Raw genomic sequence first — 23,313 nt, 5'->3', positions numbered from 1 at the left:
ATGGTATAATTTGAGGAGAGATTGGTCGGAAATACAAGTGATGTACAAACAGAAGATTGCTCTGCGGCACTTGGCAGGAGGAGAAAAATCAACATTTTTGGAAGCTCTAAGTTGAAATATATCACTCTTCCTCCCCGACCTTGGGTGTGGAGTACAATTCAGATGAAACCTCCTAACTGAAGTAATTAACTAGGCAGCTTTCAAGAGATTTAAATAGCAAGTGACTCCTGAACTTTCCAGAATATTTGGACCTGCAATCTGAAAAGCCTCTGCTTTGATATGGATGATTTTTTTTCTCAAAGAAATGACTCAAGGGAGAGTTTTTCAAATACATAACTATTTTTTTCCCCTCCTAATCAAAACCATGCAGGGAAGGCATTGGGGGCCTGGGCTTTGAATAGCAGCAGGAAGCAGATGAGGGGAAGTTATTACTGCAATGAGGGCCTACTAGATCTTTCTCAACTGTCACTGAACAAAGATGATGGGCAAAGAAGCAAGGTGAGGCTTTAGGACATTTGTTACTAGCTGGGACAGATGGAGGCATCCCCTTGAAGGTCGTCCACCCATGACTTCCCAGCTGCAAAAGGCAAGGAGGCTACTCAGCACCCCATTTCTGACTGACTGAACTTTCCCCGGTGTTCCCCCCACCCCCGAGAAGAGAAAATGGCTTTTTGTTGTTTGCTCGGGTCTCAAGCCCCTGCTCTGCCTCTGTGTGTGTATGAGAGGCCGCTGAGGCACAGGACAGATGGATTTCTTCCTCTTCTGCTGAATTCATGTGCCCAGCATTGGGCACGATGTGGTGGTGGGCACTGAAGATAATAATATCATTTGGTAATCCAAGCTGAGACACAAATGGTGCATGTTTTCCCTCATATGTGGAAACTAGATCTAAAATACTGGGACTTAATAAAAAATCTGATCATACAAAAGCATGTGGAAATGAACTTCAGAAAGTGGAAACAAGAGGATTTCTTTCTGCGCTGTTGTTTTCATCTTTTGGTCTTGTTTGTTCATTTCTGTCTTTGGGAGTGTCGGAGGAGGCACAGAAATACACAAGGGGTGAACAGATGCAGCAGTGGTCCTCACTAGACATGATGTTGAACATGAACTATACAATTTGTGGGTGGGGATAGGAGGGGAAAACTGAGAGCGTGTGGGAGGGGGTGACACTGTCCAAAAACAAATAAACACTTTACCTGGCTTATGTAACTATAACCCCTCTGCACATCACTTTTATAATACCAATAAAATTCAAAAAGAACAAGACATGAGAAAGGGTATCAATGTGTGTGAAGTAATGTACCTTCTGTCTGGTGAATATAATGTAACCCTTCTGTTAATTACAATAAAAATAGATGAAAAAAATTCACAAAAGAAAGTATCATTGGTTGGTTCATTCATGGAGATGTGATGATGGATATCTCTTGGGAACAAGAGCTGATGCTGAGTCTTAAGGATACAGAGAAGAGTGAAGGACAAGGAAAAAATCCCTTGTCCTTTGAAGCTGCTTCTCTCATGCTCCCTAGCAAGGTCCCTCTTTGGGACTCTGTCACAAGTAAATCTTGCCTGCCTCCCCTCCGTCTATGAATCCTGTTTCTATGTTCCAGCCTCTCCTATGAACAGACAGTCACAAAGTCCTGACCATGATACTTCCTAGAGCTGGGGATATATCCTGCATGCCATGGGCCAGGGTGGTGTATGTGCTTCAGATGTGAGGCCAGCTCCAGACAGAGCAGTGTTAGGAGGGAAAGATCTGGGGTGAGAGCACATTGGAGTGTCTTGATGACACAGTATGAGTCTACCCGCTGAGGGTGGACTGGCTTTACTGATTTCAGAGAGGTAGATCCCTGGGAGAGAGAAGGTGCCCCCTCCAGGAAAGGAGGCGGGGAGCAGGGGGCTCATACCTTGCTGCATCAGAGACCCCATTCCGAACCAGAAGCTGTTGAGTAGAGTGAAGTTGTTCTCTACCACCTCAGAGCCAGGATTGCAGGGATGAGCATCGTACCATTCATAAGGGCTAAACCTGTGGGGCAGAGAGAGGCGGTGAGGTGGAGCTGTGGGGAGAAGCAGCAACATGTAAGGTGTCAATCCCTCTAGATTAACCTTCCTGCTGGGAGGCAGGCAAGGGCCAATGAGGGCCATTTTCTGTCTTGTTCTTCACTACTGGTGCCCTTCTCTGGTTATAAAAAGAATTCAGGAGCCAGGGGCTAGTGGCTTATGCTGGATCAACAAGATCATAATTCTAGGTCAGGTCTGGCAGAAGTCAGCAAGGCTCAGTCTCAACTGAAGACGACATGGTGGCATGTGTCTTTAGGATGAGAGGACTGAAGTTTAAGTGTGCACTTGGGCAACAGACATGACCTGATCTCCAAAATAACCAGTTCATAGAAAGGACTAGAAATATATTCCTGCTTAGCAAGTGCAAGGCCTTGAGTTCAAACCTCAGTATCTCAGAAGTAAAAGCACTTTAGAAGCACCTCTTAAAAAGTATGTGGGCCCTTCAACCTACAATTCTACAACTCATTATCCATCCCAGAGAATCTCACTTGTACACAGCACAAAGTGAAACACACAAGGGTGTTTATCAAATTGTTGTTTGTCATAGAAACAAGGCTGGGAACAACCTAAATGTCCTTCAGTAGAGAAACGACTAAATAAACCAAGCCAAGCTGTGCTTTGAAATATCACAAGGCTGTTGAAAGAGACTGGAATACTTCTGGTGGGGAGAGATCTTTAACCCATAATATCCAGTCTGAGGAAAGTGATACAAAAATAAGAATAATATAGTCATATCTATATAAATAGATTATAGATTCTTGCAGGCATACTTTTACACACACACACACACACACACACACACACACACACACACACACACACACACACAAAGGTAGATGCATACTGCAAGTTCTAGCTCCATACCTAAGAAATACTAGTGTTTATCTTTGGGCTGGGGTATGAAGTAGAATGCCAGAAAGAACTTTAGGGAGTCCTATTGCTTTATTTGTATTACATGCATTTAAAAAAAAAAGAGAACATACTTTTGAGCTTCCAGTATAATTAGAAAAGCAAAATTAAAAAAAGGAAGCTCTCTGAAGCATTCAACCAGTATAGAAAAACAATGAGAGCAAGAAAAAAAAAACCCAAGTACCCAGGCATCTTACCCCCTGGAGAGAACAATGTGGTGTGTAATATTTTTTCAGATTTTTCTTTTTGAATATACAAACACATAGACAACAGGGACATGTTGTCAAGGCTTCCCCACTGCTTTCTAAAAAAAAGAGAGTTCCTGATTCCTGGAAGGGATCTTGGTTTCCGATGTGAGTTCCAGTTGAAGATGGAGCCTGGCTGAAGATCGAGAAACGGTGCAGAAAGCCCTGGCTGGGGGGTGGAGGCTGTTCTGTAGTGGTGTGGGGACTCTGTGAATGTGTGTTGTGACATCTCCCTTACATCTCTCCTCGGAAACAGCTGATGCACTCATTTACACACTGACCGACCACCAGTGCTCCTGGGAGAAGCAGGAAGTTTCCACAGATAGGAAATTCTAAAGGTAGGAAATTCAAGCCAAGTTGAGGATTTTCAAAGGTCATAAACTGCTTAGAACCTCTAAAATCTCTAAAAGAAAGGGACCAAGAATCAGGAACACCACGTGGAGAGGCTGCTGTGAGAGAGGATTTTGGAGAAAACCCTTGCCGAGCTGGGTGCCTGGTGCTGAGGACCAGTGTGGGGCGCTAGCTTGGAGCAGGTGTACTGCGGTGGTCTGCAGGGCAGTGGCTGTGTGTGTGTGTGTGTGTGTGTGTGTGTGTGTGTGTGTGTGTGTGTGTGTGTGTGCTTCCTGAGTGAGGAGAGGGCCACCACAGAGTTCTGTCTCCACCTTGGTGACTGGGGTCGGGTTGTAGCTCTCCCTTGAATGGAGTCAGGTTATCTTCAGGTCAAAGACTCCTAGCTTTCACTTGCTCACAAGGCTGGAGGAGCCCAAGGAGCCAAGGAATGAATCCAATTGTGACCATTAGCAGCTTCCTTGTTCCCTTGTCCAGACACCATCGCCTTTCTCCTCTTCTATCCTGTCGGGCCCCGCAGACTCTTCTGACTGCAGAAGCACAGCCCCTGTCCTGCTACAAAGGAGCATTTAGCGTTGTGAACTTTTCAGGGGGTGGTAAGGAGCTCAGCCTATGACAGCTGCTGGGGAATCCGGAGGTCTCTTGTAGGGCTTTATTATCATCATGTTTTTGTCATGATAAGCAGCTCCATCTGTTGAAGCTCATCTGTGTGACCTTTGAGCCATGCTTTGGAGTCTAGAACACTTTCACAGCAAAGTCCCAGACAAGGCCACCCGTTGGTAAGTGGTGTCCACAGAGGTGTGTCCAGGGAGTCGACAACCGTGGGAACTGCACAGGCTCAATGTCCACCACAGAGGGAGTGTTAAAAACCTCTGGCTCGTTCCTGTACTCCTGCTATCCAGGAGGCTGGAATCTGAAGTCAGCCCTGGCAACTGAGCAGCAGCCACCTCCCTGGGCTCTTCAGTTTGCTTTGGTCCCCCTACTACTGCTGCTCACGTCAGCCTACGTCTCTTCCTAATGTCACCTGTCTGGCCCCGACAGGCAATTGTGTTTGGTTTGAAGTGGTACACATCTTATCCAACTCTGCCAAGGACAAGCTTTCTGATGGGACTATGGCCTACATTCTCGGGGCCTCAGTTTCTGTCTCTGTGAATTGGATAGAATCGCTCCCACCTCCTAGGACTGCCACAAGGATTAGACAACATGGGTGTGAGTCATGATGTGTGAGTACACCTCAAGGTGACGACCACACAATGGTGTTCTTCTCAGATCTGTGGCCAGGACCTTCATCACCCTCCTCTCTCTGCAGGTGTTCTGTACCATTCCAGCCACTATAGAAATCCTCTCTTCCCAGACCAGCCATGGCAAAAGGGCATCTACCTTCCTATTCGGGGGAGAGGGGCTGGAATGCAGGCCTGGCTGCCTGCTGCTGATAGAAGGCTATTATATTGGAGGGGGAAGGGATGAGCATCAAACAGACAGAACTAAAGCTGGAAATGCTCAGTTGCAGAGGGGTGGGCCTCTAAGAGGTCGGCTAGAGCCGCTAAAATTACAGTGAGAGCGGCAGAGAGTGGCTCCTGGCTTTCAAAGGCTTGTTAGACCATTAGAGACAAGAGGCGTAATGAAGGCCTCTCTGTGGCAGGCTCGGCTGCCGGCTGGGCTGGCTGGGCAGGGCGGCCGTGGCCTCCACAGCACCGGGCCTCAGCAGCAAAGGATGGGGAGGCAGGGCAATTTTGTTTCTCATATCCTTCCCTTTGGTCCTTCTCTGTGTGGGAGGAGGGAGCGAATGGAGCAGAGTAGGGGGAAGGCTTTCAAAGAAGGCCCTGGAGAGAGAAAGGGGGAAAAAATGGGCTGAAACACTAAGCCCTTGAATCTCAAATTGCCTCTCTCTAGAGGAGTCTACTTTTGCACCTTGTTAGAATTCAGAGGAAGACAAAGAACCAGAGCAGGGGCCACACTGGGCCCTGGAGGAGGGAGCAGAGGGCCTAAGTGGGAGGGGGAAGAGAGCTAGGCCACATAGCCACCAACCTGGGGCAAGGGCAGAGCAGTGCTCAGGGTGTGGGGGTCACCCAAAACACCTGGTGACCCCAGTTCAAGTGCAGGGGCATTACTGCTTGTATGACCTTTCTGAGTCTCAGTGTCACCTCTTTGGGGGAGGCCATGAGATTTAAATGAGGTAATGGCTGGAGAGGGCCGAGAACAGGGCTCAGTAAACATGGGCTATGTTTGTGCCCTCATGACCTTCTCCTGCCACCTACCTATGAGCGAGGGCATACTGTCTATGTTGGGTGAACAAATATGTGTGCAAGTGGCACAGCCAGTACACATCCAGACAAACAGCTGTAGACGTGTGAGTTTTCCAGGCACGTTTCCTCCCGCTGGTATGGATTATGTAGACACAGTATGAGGTCAAGGCCATGCAATGCCCCTGGGTCTACTGTGCCAGGTGCCTCACCCAGGTACTGTTGCTTTGAGCAATGCCGACCTCTTCTGGTCTGTTCCTGGGACATGTGTCTGCAACATGTCAAGAAAACACTAGTACAGACCAGGGAAGATGAGGCGATTCCTGAGGGGTGTGAAGTGGTGTGAGCCTCCTTCTGAGGGTGTGGGACTTGGTTGGCTCCCTAACCCTTTCAGCGCGGGCCCACGTTCTAACCCAGGCATTGCCTTACCTGGCGATGACAAAGAGGACACAGCTGACACCCAGGTAGGCCAGGAGCACATACATCCAGATATCTGGGGACAAAGGGTTGAGGAAGGAGAAGACACTGGGGTTGGTGCCGTTGGGCTTTCGGTACAGGATGCTCACGCCGAGCGTCATGAAGGGCTTGGAGAAGTCAATGGCCTTCTCTCGGACATGGGTGATGGTCAGGGGAGCCACAGCCAGATCCGCCTTCTGCAATTGAGAGAAAGTCAGACAGGTCATGAGCAAAAGCCTCAGACTATTGGCACCAGAGCACCTGGTGTTATAGGAAGGCAGGAGAGGGAGTGAAATGGCAGCAGTGCCCAAGGCCACTTACTCCTCATTTTCAGCACTCACAGGTGGCTGTGCTGCACCCAGGGTGCAGAGAGACAAGCATGAATTCCATTTGACCTTTGTTCTCTAAGAGCTCATGGCCTTGAGGAGGAGGACAGTGACATAACCATGCAGACAATGGGACCCTATTACAGCTGTCACCCAACTGATCCCTTCTCAAGATGGTGACAGATCAAATGAAGACAGTTCCGCAACCTATGAACATTTAAAAATAGCTCATGTTCTTTACTTGTGTCTTTCAAACGTCGTGAAGAGGAGCAGAATCTACAACAACCTGCATTTAAATCTGCTTGTCTCTTATCTGCCTTTCAACAGCTTCACCCTGTCTGGTTAGTGTATGTACCTTCCAATCTACCTATAAGATGCTTGGACAAAGGTAATCACCTCCTTGGAGAATATGGGATTAATCAAGCAAGTCGTTGGCCTCATTGGAGGAGGCATCATAGAGGGAAAGGCAGGGGTGGGTAAGTCAAGGGATGCTCCAGTGTTAACAAGGTTTACTCTAACATTTTTGTTGTGATTATCGCTATTGTTTTGGTAGCACTGGGATTTGAACTCAGTGCCAGGACTCTACCACTTGCGCTACACCCTAAATCCTTTTTTTTTCTTTTTGCTTTCTTTTTCAGATAAGGCCATATGTTTTTGCACAGGTCAGGCTTCAGATCTAGCTCCTCCTGTTTATTCCTCCCATGCAGTTGGGATTATAGGTATGCTCTACTTGGTTTTTTGATGATTTTCTTTTTGTATGTGCCAGTATCAGGACTCGAACTCAAATCTCCGTGTTCTATTTGGTTTGTTTGCTTATAGCTGGCACTCTACCACTTGAGCCACATTTCCAATCTAGTGTTCTCTGGTTAATTGGAAATGAAATCTACCAGGGCTGGCTTTGAACTAAACCTTCCAGATCTCAGCCTCCCGAATAGCTAGTGTTATAAGCATGAGCCAATAAGCACGTGGTTCCATTAATGAGAAGAATATAGTTCTTTCTTTGGTCTGAGTATTTCCTGATTAAAAATTCAAATCACTCCTTACCATACTCCCTCCCTTTCCAGCCCACTCTTCTACACAAGGCCCCCATTAAACCACTTCCTATTTCCTATCTCCCTTTCTTCACCTCTGCACTGGCTACCCCACAATCTATTTAGGAATGCCCTCCACCACCCAGAGCCCTCCTCTACTAAGTGCCCACGAAGGCTTGCATCTGCAGCCTACATGTGGCCCTGTCTGCTGCCATGAATCCCGTGGCTCATCTGCTTATTTGCTCCTGGGTTCCTTGGCATGGCTGGGCCAGTCCACTGCTCTCTTCCCATCCCTCCTAGTGTCTGGAATATTCACTAATCACATTCCCTTCTGAGGGGCCACCCTGTGGGCTCCAGTGGGTAATTAATATCTCAAAGCATGAACTAAAGCATTGTTTTCTTTCCTTAGGTAGAACAAGACAGAAAGGGGTGTGGGGGGGGACCAAAAATCAGCATTAAAACCATTTCTGCTAAGGAGGCTGTTTCTGAAAGCCTTTCCTAAACCATAATCCCACTTACCCTTTTTCCTTTCCTTTCCTTTCCTTTCGTTACCTTACCTTTCCTTTCCCTTCCTTCTTTCCTTTCCCTCCTTTCCTTTCTCCCTCCCTCCCTCCCTTTCTTCCTTCACTACTTTATGAGAGTCACTAGGCACTATGGATACAGAACTGGTCCTAAGAGAGCTGGCGTCTATTCTCATGGTACTGACTGTACAGTAGGGGCAAGGGACCTTAGTTGAACTATTTAGCAAATGGTAGTTGTTTATAGCAGTGCTAACTGCACGTAGAGTAGGAACTAACACTCTAGTGGAGCTCAGGTAGGGAGGTAAGGGCTTGGAGGTAAGGGTAGAGCCCCAGCCTCTAGACTGCTCTGTGGGTGCCCTAGGCAGGGGAAACTGGGAGTTCTGATGTTGCTCACCCCAGTGTTTTTTTCTCAGTCAGAGCCCCCACACCCTTCACAGAGCCCAGAGATTTGGTGAGCTTCAGAACCTGGAAAGATAAGAGGAGGAGTCTATCACACAGGATGCTCAGATGAAATCTTCCTTTTGGAAATTTCCAAAAATGTGGGCTGGACTTTGCGTAGCTTTGAACAGGGCAGCTGCTGCCACCCCAGCTCCTCAACTCAGAGTGCGGGGAAGGAAAGCCAGTGAAGGGGAGAGAACTCTCCGGCAAGGTGCAGAGTGGCCAATGTGCATTTGCTCTGCTGCATCTAGACCCTGGCTCAGGCTTAGTTAGAGCAGAGAGCTAGTCCCTGTTCTCATGGGGTGCCATTCCCAGGATCCTCTGTCGGGGGTGCAGGAGACATGGTTCCTGGGGAGTGAAGGTACTGAGAGAAGCACCCTGGAAGATCTTTTTCAGTCCTGAAGTGCTGAGACCTTCTATAATGTATGGCATGACAAGGAAGACGCCTTTGGTTCTAGAACCTGGCTTCCTAGACACCTGTGTCTTTGAAGCACACTGTGTTGGGAGGCTCTGTTCTGACCGCAAAGTCATTGCCTGTAGGAATGAACTTGAACTGGTCTCTGAGCAAAAGCTCCAAGACAATGCTAGAGAATCTTCCTTAGGCTTTTAATAGCAAGTTGGATGATATCGTGGTGTTTGTGGGCAATATTTATTCCACCAGAATGTTCTAGGCACCAGTGAGGAAGCTAGGTGCGGGGCCCAGGCCCCCTTTATTCCCCAGACCCTCTAAGGGCCTGTGGAATCTTCCTGCCATTCTTTCCAACAGGGTTAAGAGGCAGAGGCATCCATGATGTTCTGTGCCTGCGGCAGCAAGATAATTGGCCCTTGTGACCTTGACTGGGAGTTTGGATGTGTGTTCTCCCTTGGGGTTCAGAAAGGCTTGTATTCTCCACTTCATTTTTTGGTTTAGGCAGAAAATACTACATTTCAACTGTTGGTAACGATTTCCCCTGAAAAAGGCATTATTTTGTCCAACTTCTCTTGAAAGAGCGGAACAGATGTCAAGTCTTTACTGTTTCAGTTCATTACTCAGAATGAAAGGCTTAGTCTTGGCGGCTCTTCCCACTCACGCAAGTTTCTTCCAGGGTGATTCATGAAATCACAGGCTGTCAGAGCTGGACGAGAGACCTTTGGGAACATCTATTCCAAGCCCATATATATATGTAGAAGGAAACTGAGGCTTGGAGAAGCTCCTTGGTCTTCACTTTCAAATTACAGAATCATTTCCTTGAACAAAACCAACCCTATGATCTGTCTTGTATCTTCATTGGTCTCAGAAGGGGTTTGTTGGCTTCTCTTGCCTGGCTAAGGACCATTCTGAATATTTTTTAACCTCTGGACCAACAGGAAGCTTATCTAGAACATCATTTCATTCCCATAAAGAGCTTGCCACTTACCAAGAATCTCCTAAGATGCATCTGGCATCTTCCACTCTCTCATGAAGCCATTTGGCCTCATCTCCTTTGTGAGATCCCAGCTCCCAGCATAAGTAATAGAAAGGAATATTTACTGAAGGCCTAGAGGTATAGCTCAGTGGTAGAGCATTGGCCTAGCACACATAAGGTTCTGAGTTCAATCCCCAGTACTGCCAAAAAACTAAAACAAAACAAAAAACCCCAATGATCAAAACAAACAAACAAACAAAAAAAACAACAACCACCAACAAAGAAAAAGTTACTCAGCGATATGTATATTTTAGCACTCAGTATCTAGCCACCCTGGGTTCAGGCTGGACCCTGGCCTATACCCCAGAATAAACCTAGGGCCACCTCCTCCTACCAGGTTCTAAGAATAGAGTTGGGACCATGATCATTCTGGCAACTTAACCATTGATCAGCCTTCTCTTGGGACAAGGGATCCTGGTCAGAGACTAAGATCTATCTCCATAGCCCTAGCTGCTCCCCAAGTCTGCTGCCCATTGTCATCTTGGAGGCACACTGCTTCTTGAATTATTCAGCATGGTCTTCATGAAATTCCTTATTTCTGTGCTTTTCCCACTGGCGAGGAATCCCAAATGTGCCCACCTGCCCTGCTCAAATGGTAAAATCTGCTATCACCACTGGGTGTTCCTACATGCCAGCAAGCATGCACTGTGCTTCACGTATTGCCTTGTGCTGGTCTCCCAGAGCCCCAGGGAATGTAAACATCAGTACCATATTTCAGATGCAGAGGCTTAATACAGAGGCTCCATTAGTCTAGAAGGGTTGTTCAAGCTGGCAAAGGGTCAAATAGTATTTGTACTTAATTAGAATCAGTACATGGACTCAATTCACAGCAACCTCAAAATCCAACATTTTATCACTCAATCATTTTCGCCATGTATAGTGGCGAGTGGGTTAAATGGAGTGCCTGGTCCTAATTACATTCAAATCTGAACTGTTGGAATCTGTGAGTTGAGTGTGAGTTAGCTTGGAATAACGTTTTTGAAGATGTCATCAGTCAGAATGCATTGTATTTACAAGAAGAGAGGGACATAGATATACATAGAGAAGGTCAGGTGATGATGGAGGCAAAGATAGGAATAATGCAGATGCAAGCTAAGAGCCATGAAGGACGACTGACCATACCCAAAATGGGGAGAGACAGGGAACAACCCTTCGGAGCCATCACAAGGAAGCAACCCCATTGACATCTCCATTTCTGGCTTCTAGAGTTATGAAGGGTAAACACTGCTGCTCTTTCTTTCTCTTCTTTCTTTCTTTCTTTCTTTCTTTCTTTCTTTCTTTCTTTCTTTCTTTCTTTCTTTCTTTCTTTCTTTTCTTTCTTTTCTGATCCTGGGCCTTGAACTTGGACCTCAGCATGGTCCTTAAGCTCCTTTTGCTTGAAACTAGCACTCTGCCATTTGAGCTACAATTGCACCACTTTCAGCTTTTTCTGTGATTAATCAAAGTGTCTAGTGGACTTTTCCTGCCTGGGCTGGCTTTGAACTGCGATCCTTAAATCTCAGCCTCCTGAGTAGCTAGGATTACATACATGAGCAACCTGGGACTGGTGACACTGTTGCTCTTTTAAGCCAGCAGGGTTGCCATCATTTGTCATGGTAACCCTAGGACATAACAACACTTGCTGCTCATTCTCTAGGCAAGATGCATGCACTGCTTTCTGCCTCCAGCTACCAGCCCCACCCTGATACCTGCTGTTCTGACAAGCTAAGGCCAGCCCTGAATTCCCAGAGACTAGAACTTCACTCTGGCTCCTGACCTGAGCTGCCACTGGGGTTTCTCCAGCATTCCTTTTGCATTGCTTGGTGGGGCTTGGGAATCACCTTCCAGATTGCTCTCTTGACCCTATAGTGCTTAAGAAACCCAATTTCGCTCCTGCCACTCACACACACACACACAAAACTTCTGACTTCCTGCATACATCCTTACTATGGAATGTTACAGCTTGGGTATGAAATATCCCCCCAAAGCCTCATGCGTTAAAAGACTTGGTCCCAGTTGGTGGACCCAATTTTGGATATGGTTGGACCACATGGGCTCTGCCATCATCAATGGATTCAGCTACAGTTGGATTCATACTTTTTTTGTTAGTGTATATTAATTGCACAAGGTGACATTTCCATACATTTACATGAGGTACATTGATCATTGTCCTCCTTCTAGGACCCAATTCTCCCCATGGTCCCCAAAAGACCCCTTCTACTTTCTTGTCTCTTAAAAAAAAATCCAGAATTGGCACCGGAGAGAATAACGGGAGGGTTGGTATGGATCAAGATGCTCTATGCTCTTTGTATACCAAACTACTTAAAGATAACACAAAAGAATGAATTCCCGATTTGATGATGTTTCTGGGAGGTGATGGAAGAAGCAGGTCATGGGAAGTGCACCTTTGAAGGACATGTCACCCCGGTCATTTCTGTCTCTGTTTCTGTCTCTGTTTCCCAGCTGCCTCTGCCACACACACCTGTCGCCATTGTGTCCTGCTTCATTTCAGGGAAATGGAGCTGACCAACCACAGGCAGAAACTTCTGAAACTATGAGCCAAACTACATCCTTCCTCCTTTCAACTGTTTCTCCTGGGAAGCTGTTACAGAGTTACAGAGCTTGACCAACAATTGGGACATCTGTGGAATTCACTTCCAGTCCCGCCCCCCACTCCACCCCCCACCAAGAAATATTTCTCCAGCCAGATTCTTCTCCTCCACACTTAAAGGAAGATCATGCTTCTTGAAGGGCCCTGGACATTTGCCTGACAAACCACCCACACACCTGACTAGAGGAGCAACAGGTTTGAGTAGATTCATAACTGCCTACTGACAGGTCAGCTTCTAACTCCTGTGATTCACCTGCCAGCTTCCTGAGCTGACGGCAGGCTCCCTGGTTGACAGAGCAATGATGTGTGTGCCATTCCAGGCCTGAGGAACCGCCTATTCCAGTCCCAGCAGGCTTTCTCCTGCGCTGCTGTCTTTCACAAGTGATGGCAGGTTCTCCCTGCTTCACATCCCCTTGGACCCAGGATGGTTGAGGCACAGGCTCCATCTCTCCAACAGCCCCACTGATTTCTGGCCGTGGCATCAGCCGATACAGGACAGGGCCTGCCCTAGCCCAGCACAAGGGGGTTGAGTTAGTAGTCCTCGGCCCCACTCCACCCCCACCACTAAATAGATTCTGCCCTGGTTATGTGTTCCCACAGCTGCCAGAATACTCCTTGGTGCCCTGATCCCAACTGAATTTTTATTTGCAAGTCACTATTTAATGTCTTGTTTCCCTGACAGTACATAAATTCCAGGAGGACTGGGTTTAAGTTTGTTTCCCTCACAGATGTACCTCGTGGGATCAGCACAAAGCCTGACAAAGTGGGGGCTTTAATAAAATTTTATTGGAAAAAATGAGTATCAGAATGCCCCAGAAGGGTCGTACTTTGCTCTTTCCCAAGCCTGATGATCGGAGCTCAGTCTGTTTCCCTGCTCAGCACCCTATCCTCGCTGAAGCCAAACTGCCCCTGACAGTTGATCTGACTGTGTCCCCCTCCTGTGCCCTGGTCCTAATGGGTCCACCTAATCTTTGCTATTCTCTTCTTTCTTCCTGGCCAGCAGGTCCCTTCCCTGGATCTCTGGTTGCTCCTGGCCAAGGAAACAGGGGCTGGTCTTCTGCCTCTGCCAAGTTTCCATGACCTTCCTCCAGGGTTTCCTGGAATAGAATACACTGACTCTCCACTGCTCTCAGACCACAAGACCTGATGAGCGCCAGGGAGGCTCTTCTACCCAATCTCATTCTTCCTTAGCAATGCTTACCCTGGCTGAATGGTCACACCATCCATGCGTTCCTAGTCTACGACTGGTTTCCTCGACTAGAATGCAAGATCTTTGTGCAGAGAAGCAAGCCTGCTTGTTTTATTCACACCTCTGATTCCACAGCCCCTTGCATGGGCTTGTACTTAGTAATTTTACAATTGACCCGTGGAGACCGGGAAGGATTTAAAGAGGTGGCCCATCAAGCTCCCTGCCCAAGAGTGGTATCCACTCCTCTCACGAGTATTCTGAGTTATAGGTGATACGTGCCGATGAACCCCTCCTCAGCTGTTAATCTTGACAATGAGCACTATGGCCACTGGAGACTTTAGAACACAGCATACCCAACAGTCCCCATATTATCTGACTAGATGGGGAACAGGTACTGAAAGGTCCCTGTGTCAGCTGGTGGGTGCTATACCTGTGGTACAGGTGCAGGCCTCCTGAGCTGTAAGAAACCTAGTACTGAGAAAGGATAAGCCTTCCACCCCCAGGCCTTAGGTGCTGCTTGGTTTCTGAGGCCTGGCTGGGAGAGCGCTGGGCCTTTGTCAGGCTGGTCTCTGCTTGAGGAGTTTGGTGCAGCTCACCTGACGCTGGTGATCAAAGTCCATAGCCTCCAGGCCGTGACTGGTGTTGGGTGCAGCTTTCTAAGGCCATACCTTCCTTTCGCAGCCCTCATTGCCATTTTTCTACAGACTACCAGGGAGCTAGAAATGAACTTCTGCCCTCTCTCGTCTCTGATTGCTGCCAGGGCCTGAAATGTATCCCTTACTTGCTTATCTGACGCTTATCAGATGCATCCTGGTGATACCCTAACCTCCTATGGAGCTCCCAGTCTTTGCTTCCCTGAGAAGTGTCTGTCTTTGTAGTCCACTTATTTTTCTCTGTCCTCCACTGCTCTGTCCACCCAACAATGTGCCAAAGTGAGGGGCTGGATTCTGGCTGGAAGGCAGGGGACCTGCCTGGTAAATCTCCTGTTGTGGTCTTGATGCTAGTCCTTCTCCTCATGCCTTTGGATGTGAAGTCAACCAGTCATGAACCCACTGCCATGTCCTTGATCACAGTGAGCAAGTCCGTGCTCATTCACGTGCCCCTCCCTCACCAATACCTTCTCTGTGTTTGTTCAGCCCGATGCCAGGTGCTGGCAATGACCAAATTCCCTGCTTCAGGGACTTATTATCTGGAAGAAGAGCCAGGCAGAGGAAATGGGCACTTCCGGCTGTGCCACCATCTCTGGTCTACACTCAGGGTTATGGGAGAGCAGAGAGGACCTTGTGAAGGTTACTTCTTCACCCGGGAAGGGCTGGTTTATGACCATAAGTAGCAAAGGCTACTTATGACCATTTCTTGTCCCCATCTTTGCCCAAGCCAATCTTCTAGGGCATGGAAAACGCCTCTGCAGGCCTCATACAGCCACTAACCATTAGCCTAGCCTCTGGAGATATGCTGTCCCATGTGCTCCTGATCCTCCTGTCTCTAATCTTGCCAGACCAGACATTTGGGGGATTCCTCCCTTTCATGCCTTCTGGGCAGTACCCCAGGTCCTCACCTCTTCTCCCCCTAAATGGAACCCCATCCAGGATGGGCTTGCTGATTCCTGCATGCCAGCTTCTGGCCCCAAAGGCTCTTTTATTAGCCCCATTTTACAGAAGTAGAAATGTAGGCCAGAGAGGTTGTGTCACTTTCTCATTGTCAGCTGAAATGTGTGGGACCAGGTATCTGAATCCCTTTCGACTGGATTCCATTACACATGGGTGTAATTTCAGGCAGGGAGTAGAAGACATCTGAGAGGGGAATGAGAATGAGCAGGCAGCAGCAATGGAGAGACGGATGATGGATGCAGTAATCACCACTCTGTCTAATCACGTTTGCTGTTCCTGTGTTCCAGGTGACTCGGGGAAGGTGTGTGAGTTGGCAGGAGGAAAGGGGGTGCATCCTTCAGGTGCCCTGTCTTCCTCTACAACCCTGGCTTCGTGGAAGGCCATGTACTATGGACAGAGGCCAGCAGAGAATCAAGGAAGTACCTTGTAAATCCTGCCTGGGCACAGGCGGCACTCAGGGAACCCAAAGGGGCCTCAGGAGGCAGATACTTACAAAGGTGAATATTCATCATTTTTCACATGTACGTTCAGATCCCTAATAAGGAAGTAATAACATTGCCAAGTCTTCACCATGCCATCTATGAGCTAGTGAGAAGACTAATTATCTGATGACACTAATAAATGGTTATGATGTTATTAAAAATGGCACCAAGCTAGGATTAATAGGCTCATCAATTGTAAGGAATCGGGTTTAACAAGGTCCCCTGCATGTCCCATCAGGGCTTGTGGCCTTGATGGATACTGGGCCTCCTGAAGTGAAGCCCAGACACCTGGAGGCTGTGGATGAGACCCCCCGTTTCCCCGGCTGAGGGGTGACTCAGGAGGGCTGGCTACTGCTGGACTGTCTCATCACACCCCTTTAAAAAAATAGCTTTTCAAAGCTCCCTGGCCACTGGGGATGCCATGTGTGTGGGTGACCACATGACCCTCTTTCTTCTGCAGCCTCACTCATCTTTGCAAAATGCAAGGCTCAGAAGGCACCTAGAGGCTGGGACAGCAGAGCCCCACTCACAGGTGCAGGAAAGTGGGTAAAATGAGGTGCTGTAGGAGGGGCCTGCTGGCTCATTTCCATAGTAATTATGGTTATTACTAATAACAGTGACAATACTACTCCCTTTCAGCTAAGAAGAGCTCAATGAGTTAAAGGCCTCTTCTTCACCAGTTGTCTTCTCTGAGCCTCAAAGAAGGCAGGGAAGAGGGCGGCGGATGTCGTCCTCTGCTGACACAGAAACTGGAACACAGGACTTCCTGATCCTCCTGTGCCCTGACTCCACTAACCTCCAAAGAATAACTGATATGAGAAACAACAAGGACAACCGCAACAAAACAGCAAATTCTGAGGCTGTGCTGACAATGGATACACTGAATCATATCAATCTTTGGGGTAGACCCATTCATATCATTCCCCTTTCACAGGTGAGGAAACTGACTGCGCAGAGAAGTTAAGAGACTTGCAGGGACTCATTGGCAGAGTGGAAACCAAATCCAGTCCAAGTTCATGCTCTCTCCTACCAGGGGCTACAAAGATTACTGCATGAGCCTTTCTCTGCTCTGGCTCCTTGTTAGGGCAAAGCCCAGGGCCACTGAGGCACAGAGCTGCCAGACTATATCACACTACAACACACTAGCTAGGGCCTTGAATTCTCCCTCCCTCCCCTCCCCCCCCTCCCCCCCGTCTCTTTGCCTCAGCTACTGTATGACATGGCCTGTCCTAAGGATGCAGTAGAGGAAGTTGCTAAGGGGTCCAGATCAGGTCCTGGCCTGTCGTCACTTCAGATACAATTATTGGATGGGTACTGCCTCCATTCCATTGAGGGTCCTGAGCTAGAAGGCAGGTAATGAATGTCCCATGCTAGGGGAACCTCACTTTGTTTCCATACCTCCCTTATGGGCTGTGATGGTGACTGGAGCCAATGGAGGCTCATGATTTTGTGGACTTAACTAGTCATGTATCTATGAGGTGGGTACTGCCTGAGCTTCTAGGAACTAGGGAGCTAGAATGTGTTTGCTCAGAGCATCTCACAAGGCATTGCTTATTGGGTTGACTATGGACCAGACCTTGAACCCAGCCCCACTGTCACAACACTCCTGGAGGAGGCGGGACTCACATGTCCATTTTGCAGAGAGAGCAGCTCACAAACATGGGGTGATGTCATGCCTCCATAGCTAAGAAAGGAAGAATCAGGCTGGAATCCTGGGCCCCCATTCCTTCTGTGCTGTGGTTCCTTAGCTGGTGATTTCTTTTTGTCTTCCTCTCATGTTCCATAAACCCTGGGTGCCTCCACCAGCTGTTCTCTCTGCCTGCTCTGGCTCCTTGTTCCCAGGGTCTTCTCCACATCCCAAGGAGATGGTGCCTTGCTCACTCCTCCCTCCATGTTCTTAGCCCATCCCTGGACCATCTGTCTTCCCTCAGAACCCATGCTACTGAAGGTAGTGTGAGGTCTGTCTGTGTCCCAGAGTTGTTGTGTCCTGGTACCTTGCCCACATGGTTGGGACATCCTTCTACAGAGGTTAAAGGAGCCACGCACTTGAGCAGTTCTGGACTGAATGCACCTGAGCCCATGGGATGTGACTATGTGTTTGCCTAGATAAGTGTGCTTGGGAGGTGAGGGGCCTAAGCAAAACGGGCCCAGAAGAGCCAGAGTACATTTCTCCACATGGGTCCCTGTAAGTCTTCAAATATACAACCTTCAGCTCCATCTCCTTCCAGGGCCTGCTGGATTGGTGTGTCCTAATTGGCAAAGTGCACCTCACTAGGCGTCCAGAGGTCCTCCCTCTAGCCCCACGTTCCAATCCCAGCTTACGTGGTCGATGAGCTCCTTGACCATGCCGTTCCACTGGCCCTTGTCATCTTGTGCCCCATACTTGCCGTCTTCTACCAGCCGGATCTCATAGGAAAACCCCAGGATGTGGGACAGCTCCTTGAGCAGATCAATGCAGTAACCCTCAAACCGGTCGTTCCCATACAGAGTCCTGTCTGACTTCCGGAACATGACAAAGGGCTCCTCCTGCAGAGACAGATGGGAGAGGGGAGGCAGGCTGAATGAGTGGGGTGGAATCAGTGGTGGAGTGCTCTTTGTGTGTGCACATGTGTGTGCGCACGTGCACCCATGCAGGGCTTGAACTCAGGCCTGGGTGTTGTCCCTGAGTTTTTATTTTCTCAAGGCTACTGGTCTACCACTTGAGTCACAGACCCACTTCTGGATTGTTTTATTTTTTTTTTCAGTGTTGTTAGTTACTTGGAGATAAGAGTCATATGGACTTTCCTGCCCAGGCTGGCTTTGAACTGAGATCTTCAGATTTCAGCTTCTTGGGTAGCTAGGATTATAGACATGAGCCATGAGTGCCCAGTGTGGGGGTGGCTTAGATGGATGGTCTGCAATGGGGAGAAGGAAAGCACAGCTCGAGGGAACCAGTTTGGAGCCCCCTGGTGGCTTCAGGCTCAGTAGGTAGATATGGACTTAGACATCCAGTGGTCATAGAACTAGCAAGTGGTAGGGCCGGGATTTGAAATTAATCCACCTGATTCCAAAGCACAGGTTCTCTCTGTGGTAGCCATGGGGGGGGGGGCAGGGTTCTCAAGAGTATGGGCCACAGAAGAGCAGATCTGTAGAACTTGTTTGAAATGCATACTCCTGGTTCCCCCTTCACACCCCCTCTCACATCTAATGAACTAGGGAATTTGTGTGTGGCTCAGAAAATTGTTTCTCCCAAAACTTCTGGTGTCTGCTCTAGAAAGTCCTCATCAAGTGTCTTCCTTGGCTTTTTCCCCAACTCCTGGTTCTCAGATTAGATCTACACACTCCTGATTCCTTTGTCTGCAGCGGACTCCCTCAGTTCCTTTTTAGGTTCAGTCAGGAAAGCAATGGCCATAGCAGTGACAGCTCCATTTGTATGGGGCTTGTCTCTCCCAGGAGAGATGATCCTCAGGAAGGTGGCTTGTGGGGTGAGTGACAGCTGTCCCATGTCAGACTCCCCTTCCACATACCACCCCTCCAGATGATGGTGAGCCAGGGAAGGGCTTGGAAAAGGCTGGGCTTTGCCTGACTTCTCACTTGGAACTCCCTGCCAGAGAACAGTTGAGAGGAGGCAGAAAGAGAAAGGAAATAGTTTGATCCCATCCAGTTTGAGCTTCACAGAGTGAGGAACTCTGGGTTCTAAGGTGGCAAGATCTAGGCCCCCAGTGGAGCCTCAGGGTCCAACATCAAGAGTCTGTGTTTCAGTTGTCTCTACCCACTCAAACTTACTTTTTTTCAGTTTTTTCTTGTGATGTTTAGAGGGGTTACAGTTATATTTGCCAGGTAGTAGGTACATTACTTCACACACATTGATACCCCTTCTCATGTTTTTGTCCCCATTACCCTCTCCCACCCCCTCCCAATCATCTTGTTTTCTCCCTTTCCCTTTCCTATTTCAAATGAACAAATAAACATATATACAACATGCCAGGTAACAAAGTCATCGAAGTTACTTTTAAGTCCCCATGCTGAGGTGGGGTGGAACTGAATTTCCAGAAAACTCAGTGTTTATTGAGTTCCTGTTATACACCAGGCACCACCTATAGACTCAGGTCATGGGCTGTTTAAACCTCAATAGCTTGCCAGGTGGTGACATTATCCCCATATGACAGATGAGGAAACAGACTTGGCAGTCAGTAGCTGCCCATCATCACATCAGAGTTACTACAAGGATGGTGTTTGTTCTCATCTTTCCCTGCCAATCAGAATGAATTTCTTCCTGCTTCTATTTTCTCTTCTTATTCCCTGCGTCAGATTTTCCTATGTCCCCTGCTTTTCTAGGTCCCAAACTCAGGCCTAGTGCTTCTCTCCTGTACCTGTTTCTGAACCAGTCCTCATTGGCTCCTGACTCCCCTGGGCCTTCTTCCTTCACTGCTTAGTCTGATCTTATCTAGCCCTCCTTTGTCTTTTCTCATTGGCTACCCTCCCTCAAACTCACCCTGGGACCCTCAGGTGTTAGAATGCTTCAAGCTCACAGCTAAGGGGTGACAGCTGGCAGAATGCATAGACCCAGAGGCCCATGTCCACACAGCCAGTGAAGCACACTTCTCATTAGGGAGGTGCTTCATTGTCCTCCCCAATGGTGAGAATCTTCCCTTGACCCCATGGATCCCTGGGCTGGGGATGGGTGGCAGAAGGCCAATGCTGACCCTTCATGGAATTCTGCCCTGCTCCTGCTATGGCAAGAAAGATTCAATTCTTTGGCCTTGTTTTCCTAGCATTGTGGCCTTTCAATACCTGATCCTAGCCCCACTGATGTTCTCCAGCTTTCAGGAATCTTTTGAGGTGTTCCAGAGAGGCAGCCAGAGAGCGCCTGAACTCCCAGGGGGCTTCCCACTCTCCAGGAACTCCGAGCAACCTATTGCCTAGTCAAGAGAGACAAAAGGCTGTGCTTGTTGGCTAGCATCACATGAACTCTCAGGGCCTTGCTCACCAACCAAGCAGACAGCTCAGGGAAGATTCTGGTTGGGGTCTGGGATAAGTGTAAAGGCTGCTTGGAGGATAGAGAATTTGGCTGGTCCAGACATGACTTTCATGCAACTCAGAGGGCTGCTCTGCACCCTGGCCACAGTGAGCAACCCCTCCTCATCCTTCCAGTGTAAAAGATACGCTGCTGTACCTGTTGGTCTTGACTATATCTCTCAAGTGATTTGAGTTCTTTCTCTAAAACAAAGATACCATCATCCTCAGGGGAATCACTAACACATATAGATTCCCATCTCTTCCTATAAAATGAATATAATAGCATAATCCCCATTTTAATAATAGAGAGTTTTAGTGAAGATAAAATGACTCCACTCAGGAAAAACATTTAGTGCCTGGCCAATGTTAGTTGGCAATATTACTTATTGTTATTGTTATTATTATTACTATCATTACTGTCACCTTCCTTTTCCTGAGTGCTGATTGGCCCAATACTACAGTAATTTTTTTTTTCCACCTAGAGACCACACCCAATATTACCAAAGGGTAAAAATCATGGCTGGCAGCAGAAAAACATCTCAAAGAGGTCTGCAAGATAGTGTACTTCCTGACCCCCTCTCCATACCCCTCCCAGAACTTATCCTCTAAAATTAGAACTTCATTTGTGAAGCCACCACAGCTCCAGAATCTATACATCTCCATATAAATACGCTGCCTTCGGAGCAGCTGTAAAATGCCATTAATTTTGGGAAGTGCTTTGCGGATGGCATACATATTTAACAGCCAAAGCCCAGAGCATTAAAATGGTGCTCGCCTTAGTAATGTGTCTCTAGACCTGCAACATTTCCTAGGGGGTAATTCTGAACTCCGCCAACTACTTATTCATGGACTATTTCACAATTTATTACTGGAAATGTCCAGACAGCCAATTCACAAGCTCTCTCGGCTGCTAATCGATTGCTCAGTGAAGGTGCCCTCAATTTCATAACTTCACGCTCTCCTATTGCTTTGGGAGACGAGCTGTAGGACCAGGGGTAATATTTCTCTTCAACAAGTCACAGAAAACAGGGGTCCAGAAAAATAACCTTTTCCGACTTTCCGTCACTGGGCTCTGAGTCTGGTTTCTCTACAATCAGTAAAGCTTAGAGCAATGTGAACGCTAGCCCTAGTGCTAAGCTGCTCCCATTCACAGAATACTGGATTTGGAGAAGGGCCTGTGGGCTAACAGCATGTGGGGAAGGATTGAGAGGTTAGCTACTGATAATGGTATGGCCTCTCTCAGACTTAGGCAATGTCAGTCCACATCCATGCATGTACATATAACATGCTCAGATCTTCTATTTGCCTGTCCCTGCCTGAATATACAGGCCAAGGATTTTAGACTTTAGGCCTTGGCTTCTTTCTGGTAGAACAGCAGGATAGGCCTCGGATGATCTCTTGCCTGGGATGGTCTTCCAGCCCACATTCTGGCTTTGGCTTTTCCCCTCTGTGGCTGCTGGGTGCTAGGGGTTCCCGCCTTCCTGGCAGCTGAATCTATGTGGGTCACGATGTGCACTCAGTACAAATATACCATCACTGCATAAGCAGATGCCCTATGTGACTGGCCCCCACTCCCACCCACACGCGTGCCAATCGCTGTTCACATCTTCAGCCAAAAGAACCCCCGAGCCTTCAAAAGCAGAGCCCCAGGAGTGAGGCCGGTGTGCTTTCTCTATGTGTGAGCTGAGGTTTGGGTAGATGAATTTTTCATGAACTCATGGAAGAGCAGAACCAGAACAGAAGCTGGGTTTGCAGGGAGGGTAAGGAGGGCAGGTTAGGCCACTGCTCTGGTTTAGACTCAAGAAAAGGGAAGGCAACTCAGAAATCAGAGGATGGGGTCAGGCCCCTATCTGTCTGTCTGACTAGGGAAGAGAATAAAAGGTAGATTTAGGGTGGCCTAAAAAGATCTGCTACTGTCTACTAGGTCCAGATCCTAGGGAACTGAAAGAGGAGAACCCCTTGGACCAGGCTTTCACCCTCAGACCCTGTCCCTAGGGGCAGAGCACTTTGATGTTCTTGTCCTCTACCTTGGTGTTTGCCTGTCACTCAAAGCACTGTTGCCCTGACAACACACTCATAGATGGGTGGGGCCAGTGCTTTCAGCAGAAGGTGCTGGCCCTGCATTCAGGCTGCTAAACATAGGACTGGGTTTTCAGGAAGGTCAGCTGAGCAGGGCCCAGATCAGGCCCCTCCTCATAGCTGCCCCAAAGAGCCAAGTTCTGAGAGTGTACCCCTGGGCTCCGGATATACTAAGAGCAATGAGCAGCTTGAGGTTTTCAGGGGATCCTTGGTGGGAGTGGGCAATGTATCTCCTGAGGGACTCTGCAAACTGTTTTTAGGTAGACAAAGTATTTTTTGAAGACCCATGTTACATCAGCCAGAGGTGACATTTCTACTCTGCTCCTCTGCCTTCTTCTAGGAAAG

At 48.1% G+C, this 23,313-nt stretch overlaps 1 protein-coding gene across 1 annotated transcript in view; it reads right to left on the bottom strand.

Moving 5' to 3' along the window:
* The window catches only part of Grik3 (glutamate ionotropic receptor kainate type subunit 3), a 209,028-nt gene that overhangs the window by 16,663 nt on the left and 169,052 nt on the right, over positions 1–23,313 (bottom strand). The window contains exons 10-12 of the mRNA XM_090335206.1: positions 18,214–18,417; positions 6,233–6,456; positions 1,905–2,023 (exon numbers count right to left, since the gene is read on the bottom strand). Coding sequence (XP_090191332.1) covers positions 1,905–2,023; positions 6,233–6,456; positions 18,214–18,417 — 547 coding nt within the window. The remainder of the gene's footprint in view (positions 1–1,904; positions 2,024–6,232; positions 6,457–18,213; positions 18,418–23,313) is intronic.

This window comes from Megascapheus bottae, chromosome 6 (genome assembly GCF_031878675.1).
Source record: "Megascapheus bottae isolate mThoBot1 chromosome 6, mThoBot2.hap1, whole genome shotgun sequence".
Classification (NCBI taxonomy): domain Eukaryota; kingdom Metazoa; phylum Chordata; class Mammalia; order Rodentia; family Geomyidae; genus Megascapheus; species Megascapheus bottae.
Note: the sequence above shows the minus strand (reverse complement) of the source record. Positions and strands in the feature narration are given on the sequence as shown.